This window comes from Erinaceus europaeus, chromosome 1, assembly GCF_950295315.1.
Source record: "Erinaceus europaeus chromosome 1, mEriEur2.1, whole genome shotgun sequence".
NCBI lineage: Eukaryota > Metazoa > Chordata > Mammalia > Eulipotyphla > Erinaceidae > Erinaceus > Erinaceus europaeus.
Genome location: NC_080162.1, coordinates 169,855,180 through 169,868,999, shown reverse-complemented (window position 1 = coordinate 169,868,999; position 13,820 = coordinate 169,855,180). Strand labels below are relative to the sequence as shown.

Sequence of the window (13,820 nt, the reverse complement as noted above, 5' to 3'; positions counted from 1 at the left end):
CTTACTACTTTTAAAGGAATGGAAATAGCACTTTTCCTTTAGATCCTGTTTCAGGCAAATCTTTGTTATAATCTTGAAAAAGATGGAAACCACATTATTTTAAGATCAGGTATTGGTGAAATTGATATGTGCTTGTGAAAGAGAAAAGTCTTAAAATTGCTTAAAGCAGTAGTTCCTAACTTTAGGTCTCAGATCCTTTTGAGTATCTTAAGGAATCTCAAGATATTCTCTAAGAAGTGTGCTTTTATATACATTCACAAAAATGTACATAATTTCTGGTTTTTATAAACTTTTCTAAGACCTAATTTTATATGCATGGTTTCCATACTAAGAAGTAGTTGAGATTTTATTATACTTTGGTTTTTTTTACACTATCCAAGAACTTGCTCTTAGAAAGAACTGGTTATACTTTTGTTTGTAATATGCACTATTGTTCCAATAATTAATTTCTTTCAGTTTTAAATATTTCACACCTTTCTTCTTTGGTTCTTCTCTTTCTTCTGTACTTGAAAGACTCATTGTAAAAAGTAATAATCATTGTTATGAGAATAATAATAGCTACTAGCATTTATTGATTGATTATTCAGTTCCAAGCACAGTTCTTTATGATTTACCTCTGATAATTTAATTCTCACCTTGGCCCTTTGAATTTGATACTGCTTTTTCTTGTAAGGGGGAATGTTGAATACTGAGAGGTTAAGTAATTTTTAAAAAATATTTATTTATTTATTTATTTATTCCCTTTTGTTGTCCTTATTATTGATGTCATTTTTGTTGGATTGTACAGAGAGAAATGGAGAGGAAGACAGAAACAGGGAGAGAAAAATAGACACCTACAGACCTCCTTCACCCTTTGTGAAGCGACTCCCTTGCAGGTGGGGAGCCAGGGGCTCAAACGGGGATCCTTGTGCCATTCATTGCATTTTGCACTTAACCCGCTGTGCTACCGCCTGACTCCCGAGGTTAGGTAATTTTTACAGGTTCACATGCCACTATGGTTTTCTTTCAGGCACTAATCGATCAACTAGACCAAGAAAGAGAAAAGAGATGGAAAGCTGAACAAGCTGAAAAGAAACTTTTGGAATATATAGATGAACTGCATAAGCATGCAAATGATAAAAGAAATATTCATAACCTGGCTCTACTTACCACAGATAGGTGAGGGAAAAGTATAAGTCTAAATGTAATTCATGGCACAAAGAATACTGAAAATGCCATAGTAATTAGTCATAGCCAGATCAAAAACTATGTCATTTTAGTTTGAACATTTAATGTTATGTTCACCTGTTACCTAAATGAAGCATTTGGGGTACATTTAGTTGAATCAGGAGGCTTACCTCAGTAGAAGATATCAGTCACCTCAAGTTAACAAGTGTCAGATAAATAAAAATTACCAGCCAGAAAAACAAGACCTTAGAGTAAGGATTAGAGTATTAATTTCTATAATGGACAGTGATTATGATTTTGGGTTATATTCAACCTATATCTCATATTCCCCATAGTGACATAGCCTAAATTACCCAATTTTAGTGTTTCTACCTTTTCAAAGCTTATTGTTATCTGGCTTTTTTTTTTTTCTGTCTCCTCCTCTTCCTTCTCCTTCTCTCTCTCTCTAATAAAAAGAGTGAAAAAGTTGTCCTGGAAGCAATGGGAGACTCTATCACTGAATTCTATTTTAATTTTTTATTTTCGATTAATGGAAGGTTACAAGATTGTAAAATTACAGTTCCACACCATAGCCACCACAACCAAAGTCCAAGTGTCTTACCCTCCTATGTCCCAAAGATAACCACCCATAATTCTAACAAGTCTTAGAAACAGTTTGCTTAGGGCTGGGGGAGAGAGCATAATGGTTATGCAAAAGACTTTCATGCCTGAGGCTTTGGGGTTTCCATCATCATCATAAATCAGAGCTGAGCAGTGCACTCCCCTCTTTCTCTGCATATCTCTCTCTCATTAAAATATTTTCATCTGTTCTTGGACACCTAGGTTACTCCTAGGTTTAGGTTATTACAAATTGTGCTGCTATGAACATAGGTATACACAGATCTTTTGGGATGGGTGTGTTTGGTTTCTTAGGATATATCTCCAGGAGAAGGATTTCATGGTCATAGGATAGATACATTTTTAGCCTTCTGAGAGTTCTCTAGACTTCTTTCTACAGAAGTTGGACCAATTTACATTCCCACCAGCAGTGCAGGAGTGCTCCCTTACCCCAGCAACCTCCAGGATTTGCTGTTGCTATCCTTTCTGCTGTATGACATCTCTCCCTTGGTGAATATTCTGTTCATATCCTCTCCCCATTTTTGGATATGGTCATTTGTTTTATAGTTGCTGAGTGAAATCTATATATTTTGGACATTATAGCCTTTTTTCTGATGTATGACATGCAAAGATCTTTTCCCATTCTGTAAGGAGTCTGTTTGGCTGGCAGTTTCTTTTGCTTTGCACAAGCTTTTTAATTTGATATAGACCCATTGGTTTATTTTTGATTTTGTCTTCATTGCAATTGGATTTGTATCATTGAAGATGCCTATAAAATTTAGATGGAAAACATTGCTGCCAGTATTTTCCTATTAAGTACTAGATCATTTCTGGTCTAACATCAAAGTCCTTGATCCAGTTGGAGTTTTCTTTTGTGTGTGATGAAATATAGTGCCACAGAATTGTCTAAGTGAATCTTTTTCCATTATGCTTTTATGTTTTTTTTAAAAGATGTGTTTGATAGAGACATAGGAGAAAAAAAATAACAGCATCATTCTGGCATAGGCAATGCTCAGGATCAGATTGAAGACCCCATATTTGTAAATCCCACCTTCTAGACTGTTCCACTATGCTTTTAGTACCTAGCCTAAATTTGGTATTAAGCTGCCAACATATTACTGAGATTTTAACAGATCTTTTCATATAATTACTAAAAACATTTTGTCCATATTGCTTATAAGAGCAGCACATTCTTAGAATGATTTTTCCAGCTCTTTTATTTAATATTCCTAGTCCTAATAAATGGTAGCCCTTCCAGTCAGCCACCAATGCTAGAAATTTAGGAATCAACTTTTCCTTGTTCTTTCTTCATATCCTACAGCCAGTTGGGATTCTTCTTCTTCAAATATGTTGAACTGTCTACTTTATTTTCCCAAGTTATATTAGCTTAGGCCTTTATCTCTTACTTAAATGACTACACTAATTCTCTATAGCTGTAGCTTACAGTTCATAAAGTCCAGTACTCTTTAGTATAACTTTTTTATGTATATTTATTAAATAGTGATTTATATGACTACAAGTTAATAGCAGTGTACATAAACACCATTTCCACCACCAAAAGACTGTATCCCGTCTTTACTATAACTTATCAAACTAGGGTTGAGAAAATAGACAATGGAATACCCGTTTCTAGCCTACTCTCACAGAGAAGATATATGGTCAAAACAAGAACTGGGAAAATGACTAGTACAGATACTGCTCAGTATTTCCACCTAACTCACTACTTCTTTTGTGAGGCTATGTCATTGTCATTCATTGCCTTATCCAACTACTAGAGATATATTCTATTGTTAAATGCCTTGTTGCCTGTAATATTGGTCAAAAAGTAAAACTCAGCCAAACATAGTAAGTGTAATGCCATAGCCCATAACCACATTGATTGGTGCATGGAATAGACAGATGAACCAAGCAGAGCCTTTCCTAAAACTACTCTGAGTTGAAGTAGGTAAAGGTAATCTTTTCTCTTTGGTTCGCAGTACTATTTGAATGTGAGCCCAGAGATGTTTATAGCCTCTCTCTCTCTCTCTCTCTCTCTCTCTCTCGCTTTCATATGTGATAAGCCTACAGGAAGAAAGACTGACAGCAGCCAATAGAATTCATTCTTGATGGTGTGTACATCCTTGATTCCAGTGCTATATCACAATCATGCCACCCTATTCTTTGATTTGATTATGCGTGTCAATAAATTCTTCCTTTAGGACCATAGAGCAAACTCCCATATTCAAACCTTGGTACCAACTTATACCAGAGCTGAGTAGTGCTTTGGTCCATTCTCTCTCTTTTTCACCCTCCCTATTCATCTTCTTTCTCTCACAATAAGATAAATATATATATTTTAAAAATAAACTCTCCCTGTCTATTTATTTAAAGAGATTTTAGTCATAAGACAGTAAATAGATAATACAAAGCTGAGGCTAAAATTTAGTGTCTGGAGATGATTTGGGGCAGTTGAAATTAACTTCTACGTATTAGTATATGACTTCTCTTACATAGATTTATAAATGTATCCATGTCTGTTAAATACTGAACTTTTGTTTTCTTACACCCACACTTAACACAATGTCTAAAACAAATTCAGTCTAGTAAAACTATGCTATTGAAATGTAAAGTTCAGTCATATTAAGATAATGTTTCATTAATTTATGTAGACTATTTCCCTCTTGGCATGTAGTTATCAGGGAATAGGAGAGCCATATTATACTATTTTTAGCCTTACTTTTTTTTTCTATTTTTTTTTAACCTAATGAGGATTTGAAACAAGTTAACTCTTCCCCTCTATTGTAACCTGTACTGTTGACAGCAATGTTTACCCACTTTTCAGTGGGGAGTATACCTAAAAGTCACATTTGACTTCTGTTTCAGGCTAAAGGATATTATTTTTAAAGAGAGAAATTCCAAAGTACAGCTTGAAATTGTGGTCCACAGACTTCAAAATGAAATCAAAAGACTAAGTATTGAGTTAATTAAAGCAAGAGATGAACAAGAAGATCAAATTAAACATCTAAGAACGCTGGAAAAAGCATTAGAAAAAATGGAACGACAAAAAGGGCAGCAGCAAGCGGCACAGGTATTTAATAGTAACATGAAGTAATGTAAATTAATAGCTTCTGGCTTGAAACAAAGTAATATACAAAAAAGGTGTTAGGCTAAATGTAAAAGTTAATTTAAGTGATAACTAATTTAGTGTGTGGAATTCTGACTTAAGACTACCTATTGACAAAGTGATTATAAGAAGAGTTGGTGAAATTATTGCAGGTTGTTAGACTTATGTTTAAGAAAAGCCATTTTAAAAATCTTGGGACATTTAAAGCTATCTCATATTTATACTCTATATTTTTATTTGTACTTTTTAGTGAGAGAGAGAGAGAGAGAGAGAGCTGAAAAGAGAAAGATACAGAGAACAACCAGAGCATTGCTCAGCTCTTGCTTATGGTGGTATTGGGGACTTCAGAGCCTCAGGCATAAAAACTTTTTGCATAACTATTATGCTGTCTCCCCAACTCTATTTACACTTTCTGAATAGAAAGTAATGTTGAAATCAGAAATAGAGGTAAGCAATACTTAATACTTATGTGTCTGATGCTCCTAGAGCTGTACTTTATGTGACAATGCATTACTGATTTGATAACTTTTAAAAATCAACTTAATTACTAGGTCCTTTTATTTAGAAAGTACTTTTCTTTTTTTTTAAGACTTTCTTTTTTTAATTTTTTAATTTAGTTTTTTCTTTTGTTGCCCTTGTTTTTATTGTGGTTGTAGTTATTATTGTTGTTAGGACAGAGAGAAATGGAGAGAGGAGGGGAAGACAGAGAGGGGCAGAGAAAAATAGAAACCTGCAGACTTGCTTCACTGCCTGTGAAGTGACTCCCCTCCAGGTAGGGAGCTGGGGGCTCTAAGCCAGGATCCTTACACCGGTCCCTGGGCTTCACGCTAAGTGCGCTTAACCCACTGCGCTACCACCCAACTCCCCTAGAAAGTACTTTTCTTTGGGGAACTGGCATAAAAATAAGAGTATATTGTTATCTGAATGCTATAGTTTGATTTTTTTTTTTAATTCAGATGAGACTTATCCAAGAGGTTGAGCTCAAAGCTGCAGCTGCTGACAGAGAAATAAATTTGCTTAGAACTTCTCTTCATCAAGAAAAAGAACAAGTACAGCAACTTCATGAACTTATTGCAATGAAAGAACAAGAACACAGGTAAATGACAAACAACCCTAGCAGAGTACTGACATTCAAAAATAGAAAAAGAATGCTGCTTGGTTATTCCTTCTTCTGGTGTCTTTCTCTCTGTGTCTCTATCTCTGTCTCTGTCTATCTGAAAAAAAAATCTCCCCAGAATGACCCAAAAAAAAAAGTGACATCTCAGCTCAGTGCTACTGAATATGCAGCTACCTGCCATTTTATATTCAGTTTCTGTGTTTGAAAATTGAAGTGTTTTTCTTAAATTAACACTAGGAAATACAGAACATTCAAGAACTATTTGAAGACATTTACTGTTTCTTTTTTTTTTTTCTCACCCACGCAAAGAGCATTGTATGATTCTGTTTTTCATTCCAGAAAAGAACTTGAAACAAGGGAGATTTTTAATGATGCCGAGTTCCAACAAGCCTTAGCCAAAGAAGTAGCTAAAGAAGAGAGAAAACATGAGCAAGACTTAAAAGGCTACCAGGAAAAAATTGATAGATTGAATCAACAGTATCTGGATTTAGAAAATGAATTCCGCATTGCTTTAACAGTTGAAGCCAAAAGATTTAAAGAGGTAAGAATTGGTCTTTAGTTGTTTATTAAAAACAGAATCAGTGAGATAACAATTGGATAATAGTAATTTAAAACTCGCAGCTCTATTTACATGTTGACTACATAGTATTAAGCAAATCAATAAAAGTCATAGAGCCTTAGTTTTGTCACATAGTTACCCCAGCTGCTTTTGCACAGCCTACAAGATTATTAATGGTCAAGTAAAGAGAGCACTGGAAAAGAAATTCTGAAATGTGATTTATTTCCTATTGCTATCAAGTAGATATTGGTAAACTTAAGCCCCTGGACTATATTTGGCCCACTATCTAGTTTGATTCCTGAAGTCTTACTAGACAGTGCCATGCTCTGGCTAGCAAGTTAATTTACCTGGGAGCACACCTGCTTTATTATACATGTGACCCAGGTTAGAACCTGGTCAATACCATGTGGGTGTGGAAGGGAGGAGGGACTCATTGCTGTGATATCTTTCCCTCTCTCCCTTTGTTTCTACTATGCTTACTTGTTTATCTGTTATTGGTGACTTAGCAAAATAGAATATTTTCAACAGACTGTATTGTCTGGTCTACAAACCCTATTGATTGACTGTGAGACTCTACAGATAGAGGTTTGGCAACCTCTTCTGAAGGGGGAACTGATGCCTATCCCTCCAGATACACACTAAATCCCCTTTCATCTCACCTACTAAAGGAGATGACTCTAGTAGTAGTGTTCATCTATCTTATCTTCATCACATTTTTTTTTTTTTTTGCTCTGTTAGAATATTCCTTTCTGCTTACAAATGTGCTGTAATTCTCTCACCAGAGTAGGAAAGTGATCCTTTTTCTCCCTCTAGTTACCACTTTATTTATTTATTTATTTAGTTTCCCTTTTGTTGCCCTTGTTGATCTAGTTACCACTTTATATGTCTATTTGAATCATTTGCAACGAAACTTTACAAAATTTATATTTGCTGTACCTAATTTCTAGTCTGCTTTAATCAGTCTTTCATATTTATGGCATTAGTCAAAGCCACTAGTAACATCAGCACTAAAAGCCACCAGTTCACTTTTTTTTAACCAGAGAACTCCTCAGTTCAGGCCTTTGGTGGTACAGGGGTTGACCTAGGACTTTACAGAGGCTCAGGCATGAGAGTCTCTCTGCATAATGCCCCAGCCAGTTTGGTTTTATGATTTGTTTTTGTTTTTAGATAGAGGCAGAGAGGGGGTGAAAAAGATGAGAGCACTGAAGCTTCCATCACTGTGGTGGGGGCTGGGCTCATAGTTTGTGTTTTGTGATTTCTGAGCAGCACTGACATCTAATGTCCCTTGCTCCTCTGAACTATTTCTTTACCCAGTGTTCTAGCAAACTAGACTTATTGTCTTGACTTCTCTATTCACTACTTTTCAGTTTTCTTTGTTGATATTTTTTTTCTGTTTTTGAAAATTGATTATAGAAATAAAGTCTTGGCAAACTCTCCTATCATGATTTTATATAGCATCTGTATCCAGAGGCTGCCTACATTTAGATCTCCAGCCTCGGCCTTTTACTTTCCAAATTTATGTATATATAACATTTTTTTTAAATTTCTTTATTGAGGGATTAATGGTTTACAGTCTATGTAACTTTTCAACTTAGCTGCTTATCCAGCCCCAAAGTTGTAAAATGGTCTCTCCATTTTACAACTCCTCTTTCTAGGCACTGAGAGGTCAAAAACATGAGTTAGTCTTTATCTTTATCTCATACTCCAGATCTGGTCCCTCATGAGAATCTTTTTTTTTTTTCCACCATTAGTTTAGAAATATATGTGGCTATTTACTATCACCTTGACCACTACCAGTGTTATATAAATCATGTTATCTTTCACTTTCATTATACCAAAATGTGTGCTATCTGAAACTCCCTCTTTTCCCCCATTTTTTGTTTAGGCTCAACACAGCAGCTAAAATGCATTTGCTTGTTTTGCTCTTTACTTTTCCCCCAGTTTATTAGGAGGTTACAGCACAGTTGTCTATACATAGGCACAGTTTCCCAGTTTCAAATGACAGGTGTCTGCAAAATAAATATTCTCACCTCCAACCTAGGAACCCCAAACCTCCCTAGGCCCTCCTCTTGTGATCTTTCTCCAGAGTGCCTTGCTTCAGTGCAGTACACTACCCCCAATTCAAGAGTCATCCTGTCTCCACCCTTTCTGACACTGTCTTCCCAGACCCACCTACATGTGAGGTTATTCAGTACTCATCCCTTCCCAACACTTTTCCTTCAGGTTCCCATCAACAGTGAGGCAGAGATGGCATTTTAGAGTATCTGGTCTAATATCTAGGTCTTTGATAGTTGGTCTTAGCTCACCAACATTGGTCATATCTCATATCTCTGTTCATTTTGCGCTTTCCTGTGTATTTGCTTTCTTCTTCTACTGTTCTTTGTCTTACTGGTTCTATTCTATAATACCACTCATCACCTCAGATCACCTCATTTAGAATTGGAGTTCCTTTCAGTAATTCTTACAAGGCAGGATTGTTAGTAGTGAATTCCTTCAGTTTCTATATGTTTGGAAAGATTTTAGTTCCTCCTTCATAGTTAAAGGGTAATTTTGGCTGTGAATTTTTATCTTTTAATACTGTGAATATGTTATTCCACTCCCTTTTTGTCTCTAGGGTTTGTGGTGAGAAATCAATCAAAGCCATATACCTCTGCATGTCAGATTCTCCCTTTCTCTAGCAGCCTGCAATACTTTTTTCCTTATCCTTGCTTTTATATGGGTTTACTATGACGTGTCATGGTGTGGGCCATTTTGGATCCAGGATCTTGGTTGTATGTTCAGCTACCTGAGTGTCTGTGCTCTGAGTGCTGCATAGGTGTGGAAATTTTTCTGCTATGATTTATTTAAATGTATTCTCTGCTCCTCCATCTTTTCCTCCTCACATACCGCATTCACTCTCAAATTCATTTTTAATGGAGTCTGCTATTTCACAGAGAATTGCTTCATTTTTCATGAACCTTTCCTTTCCAGTAGCTCTGCACTCAGAAAGTATAAGTTTTATCTTCTAACCTTGATATACTCTCCTCATGCTGCTTCATTCTACTTACTGGGTATCTTATGTAAGCCTCAACTCCATCCAACGTCATATCCTGTACATTTCTTCCAAGTTTTCTCTGTGTGTCTTCTAGCTCTTCGGTGAAATGATCTCTGAGATCCTGAAATTGTATCTGTATGTTATGATTTAAGTCTTGAATTGCCTTCAGAATAAGCTTTATGAATTAAAACTCTGGCATTTTTTCCTAGAGTTTTGTGAATTTGAACTGTTCAGTCTGTATTGTTCATTGATGTGTTTCAGTGCCTAGGACAGTGTCTCTAGCCCACCAGAGGCCCTCAGTAAATATTTTCTGAATGAATGAATTCTGATTTAGATCTGACATTATTCCCTAGGTGACATTGGGAAAGTATATAATCTTGATACATGCCTGTCTCATCATTTGACAATAAATAGATTGAAGTATATTACCTGAATTTTATTCTTCTGTTAAAACTCTAAGTAAAAATGAAAGAAGTAAGCTGTTTCCTTATTTGGAGAACTGCTATTTATAATGCACTTTTGAAATATAGGTTAAAGATGGTTTTGAAAATGTTGCAACTGAGTTAGCAAAGAGCAAGCATGCTCTTGTTTGGGCTCAACGAAAAGAAAATGAATCTTCCTCTTTAATTAAAGATCTGACCTGTATGGTGAAGGAGCAGAAAACAAAACTTGCAGAAGTTTCCAAATTGAAACAGGAAACAGCTTCAAATTTACAAGTAAGACATAACATTATACTTACTTTTCTAATTTTTATGTTTCCTCAAACATATTAATAAGTATGCACTTGTGAGCTTTCAGATAACTTCATTTATTTATTTATTTATTTAACATGTATAAATCTGGAACCCAGATTCCAAACAAGGGAATATCACTGTGAACTATAGCAAGCAGTCCTCTGGTCTCCATATTTCTTATAAAAAATAACTAAATCATTAAAGAATAATAAATGAATAGATTTTTTAATATTCTAGGTAAATAGGTGCTGGCCATTCAATTAAAAAAGCAAAAATTGTTATAGTTATAGTTAGATACTTAAAGTTTGAGAATTGCCACATGAATCACTGGTATTAATTTTGTGATGGTGCTTCTTAGATAAACCTAGCTATAATATAATGACGTTCAGATTTATTTCATTGTTTCTCTCTTCTCCATTGTTTTTGTTTTTTTGGTTTTGTCAACATGATCATCACTGTAACTTGGTGTGTACATAACAAACTCCTAGCAGTTGTGTTTTGATTTTTGCTTTCTTTGTTATTATTATTATTATTATTTTATTAGAGACAGGGAGTAAAAAAAAAAAAAAAGGAGGTAGGGGAAAGGGAAACCCCCCCCCACCCCACCCCAGGCTTAAACCTGGGTCCTCTTGCATAGATGTTAGTTCTACCAGACACGCCACCACTATGCCTAGTTTTTTTGTTGTTTTATTTTTAAACATTGGTGATGTTTTGCCTAAGAAAGTGACATTTAAACTATGGGTATAAATAGTGTGTTGAGAAATTTTGAATATTCCATTGTACTTGTTCTTTCAAGAAATTAGGATAAAATTCAGCATTTAAGGGGGTAGCCTCTTAAAAGTTGACATTAGGGAGTCGGGTGGTAGCGCAGCGGGTTAAGCGCAGGTGGTGCTAAGCACAAGGACCAGCGGAAGGATCCCGGTTCGAGCCCCCGGCTCCCCACCTGCAGGGGAGTCACTTCACAGGCGGTGAAGCAGGTCTGCAGGTGTCTGTCTTTCTCTCCCCCTCTCTGTCTTCCCCTCCTCTCTCCATTTCTCTCTGTCCTATCCAACAACAATGACATCAATAATAACTACAACAATAAAACAACAAGGGCAACAAAAGGAATAAATAAATTAATTAATTAAAAAAAAAAGTTGACATTATTCCATGACATCCATTCACATTTAATAAAATGTTAACATTTGATGTAAAATTTAAGAACTTTTACTTTGTATTTACTTAAATAGCTTTTGCTTAGAAAATGGAAAAAATATAAAATAAAGAAGTGTGTAAATGTAATTACTTCTCCCTTTTTCCAATGCATATACAGAATCAAATCAACACTATTGAAATTTTGATTGAAGATGACAAGCAGAAGAGTATTCAAATAGAACTTCTCAAGCATGAAAAAGTCCAGCTGCTTTCAGAGCTAGCAGCCAAGGAATCATTAATTTATGGTTTAAGGACAGAAAGAAAAGTGTGGGGACATGAACTGGCACTGCAGGGTAAAATTCTCAAATTTTGGAAAAAGTTCATTTTTATAAGTCAACAAATCTGGGTATTATAAAAGAAAGAACGTTAATATCCAGACACAGCAAGGAAATAGTGCCACTTTATCTGGAAGGGTTCATAGGCATTTGCCTACCAAACAGTAAGGAAATTCGTCTTTGGAAATGGGAAGAAAATATTTTATTATACCAATTGTGAAGTTATAGCTCTGATTCTTTTTTTGGTCCTCTTCCCATATAATTTGTTAGCTTTTTTTTAAGTTCTTTTTTTTTTTAAATAGTTTGGTTGTTTTTTTTAATTTTTGTAATATTTATTTATTATTGGATAGAGACAGAGGAAATTGGGAAGGGAGGAGAGATAGAGAGGGTAAGAGACAGAGAGACAGCTGCAGCACTGCTTCACCACTTGTAAAGCTTTCCCCCTGCGACTCTGGACCAGGGACTTGAACCTATGTCCTTATGCACTGTAATGTGTGTGCTTAACCAAGTGTGCTACTACCTGGCCCCGTTGTTAATTTTTTTAAGCAGGTAATCATTACGACTAAATATGTCATTATAAATAATTATTTTTACACAGTGATTTTAAATTACTTGTACAGTGTGTAATACTCATTTTTTTCTAGAAATGTTGGTAGTATTTATGTATGGAAAAATGTTTAAATAATGTATTGATGAAAACCACTTTAGGTTTAGGTAGACCCTCAGCCCCACTACCTTTTAACTATATTATGAATTGAGAGATAATAATGCTGTTTTCTGGTATCCACTGGTGCCCTTACAAATTATGAGTAGCTAGACATTAATTGTAAAAGAGCATTGCTTATTAGCTATGTAAGAATTTTTAATCTGATTTTACATACTTGTATTCTATAACATGGCAAATTAAATATCACATGTTTGAGTTGCTTATTCTTGATTTGTAGATTTAGGTTTTTAAATAGTTGTAAACGTTTAGAAGGCCTTTTTGCTTTCTTCCCCTTCATATTAATATATATAAATATATATATTAATAAAGACATATACATAAGTCTTTATTCAGCTTTACTTTTTATTTAGTGTACTATGTATTGTAAAGTTATATGTCATAAAATATAAATTCTTTCAGTGGGTCTTTTAAAATTGTGTTGCTGGTGTTTTTTGCCTCTTAGGCTCTTCTTTAGCCCAAAGTCGTGGAAAACTAGAAGCGCAAATTGAAATGTTATGTAAAGAGAATGATTCTCTGCGAAAGGCAAGTGAACGTGATAATGACGCATTAAGAATCAAGTGTAAAATCATAGAAGACCAAACAGAAACGATTGGAAAATTAAAGGATGTAAGTTTCATATTTTGTTTTGGAAAAAGAACATATGGCAATGTTTATCTCAGAGATTCCCAACTTTCATGGAATTTAAAACAGATCATACATTTTCCTTTGTTGTCAAAAGTGGTATATGACACTTACTAACTTGAAGTTAATTTACTTCAAACTTTTATGGAAAAATATTATGACATGTTAAAATCACTAGACAATGGATAAATAACAAGTTAGAGATTGCAAGAAAATTGGGTGTTTTATATATTTAAAATAGCCATGAAAGCATTGTTTTGTTTCCTAATTTTGCTGAATCACTTTTCAAAATTATGACACAACTATCCTATAGTTGTAAATATGTCAATAGATTGCAAAAGATTGGTTCTTGTTGCCAAAGAAAATAGTCTCTCACTCTGTACTTGAACTCAGCCTATCTAATAGAGAATAGTAAGAGGATCATTTATTTTAAAGCCCCCCCCCCAACTTCAGTATCACTTTATTGAGGGGATCTTGGTTTACAGGACTGTTGTCAGGAGGCTACATTTCCTGAAGATAGATGTATGAGTGTCAGATATACATCTCACCCTCTGCCAAAGCATCGTCATCTTATTCCATTGTAGAGCCGGTTTAAAGTAACTTACATAAAAAGCTCTGGAGAGGGCATAATCATTGTAGGAAAGACTTCCATGTCTGAGGCTATGAGTCCCAGATTCAGTCTCCAGCACCAC

General features: G+C 35.0%; 1 protein-coding gene across 3 annotated transcripts in view; it reads left to right on the top strand.

The window, feature by feature from the left end:
• LRRCC1 (leucine rich repeat and coiled-coil centrosomal protein 1) overlaps positions 1-13,820 on the top strand; it is a 36,910-nt gene that overhangs the window by 16,251 nt on the left and 6,839 nt on the right. For all 3 annotated transcript variants that reach the window (XM_007535343.3, XM_060199421.1, XM_060199417.1), the window contains 7 exons: positions 1,010-1,158; positions 4,627-4,831; positions 5,824-5,963; positions 6,324-6,525; positions 10,108-10,293; positions 11,624-11,798; positions 12,950-13,113. In XM_007535343.3, the coding sequence (XP_007535405.1) occupies positions 1,010-1,158; positions 4,627-4,831; positions 5,824-5,963; positions 6,324-6,525; positions 10,108-10,293; positions 11,624-11,798; positions 12,950-13,113 (1,221 nt within the window). The remainder of the gene's footprint in view (positions 1-1,009; positions 1,159-4,626; positions 4,832-5,823; positions 5,964-6,323; positions 6,526-10,107; positions 10,294-11,623; positions 11,799-12,949; positions 13,114-13,820) is intronic.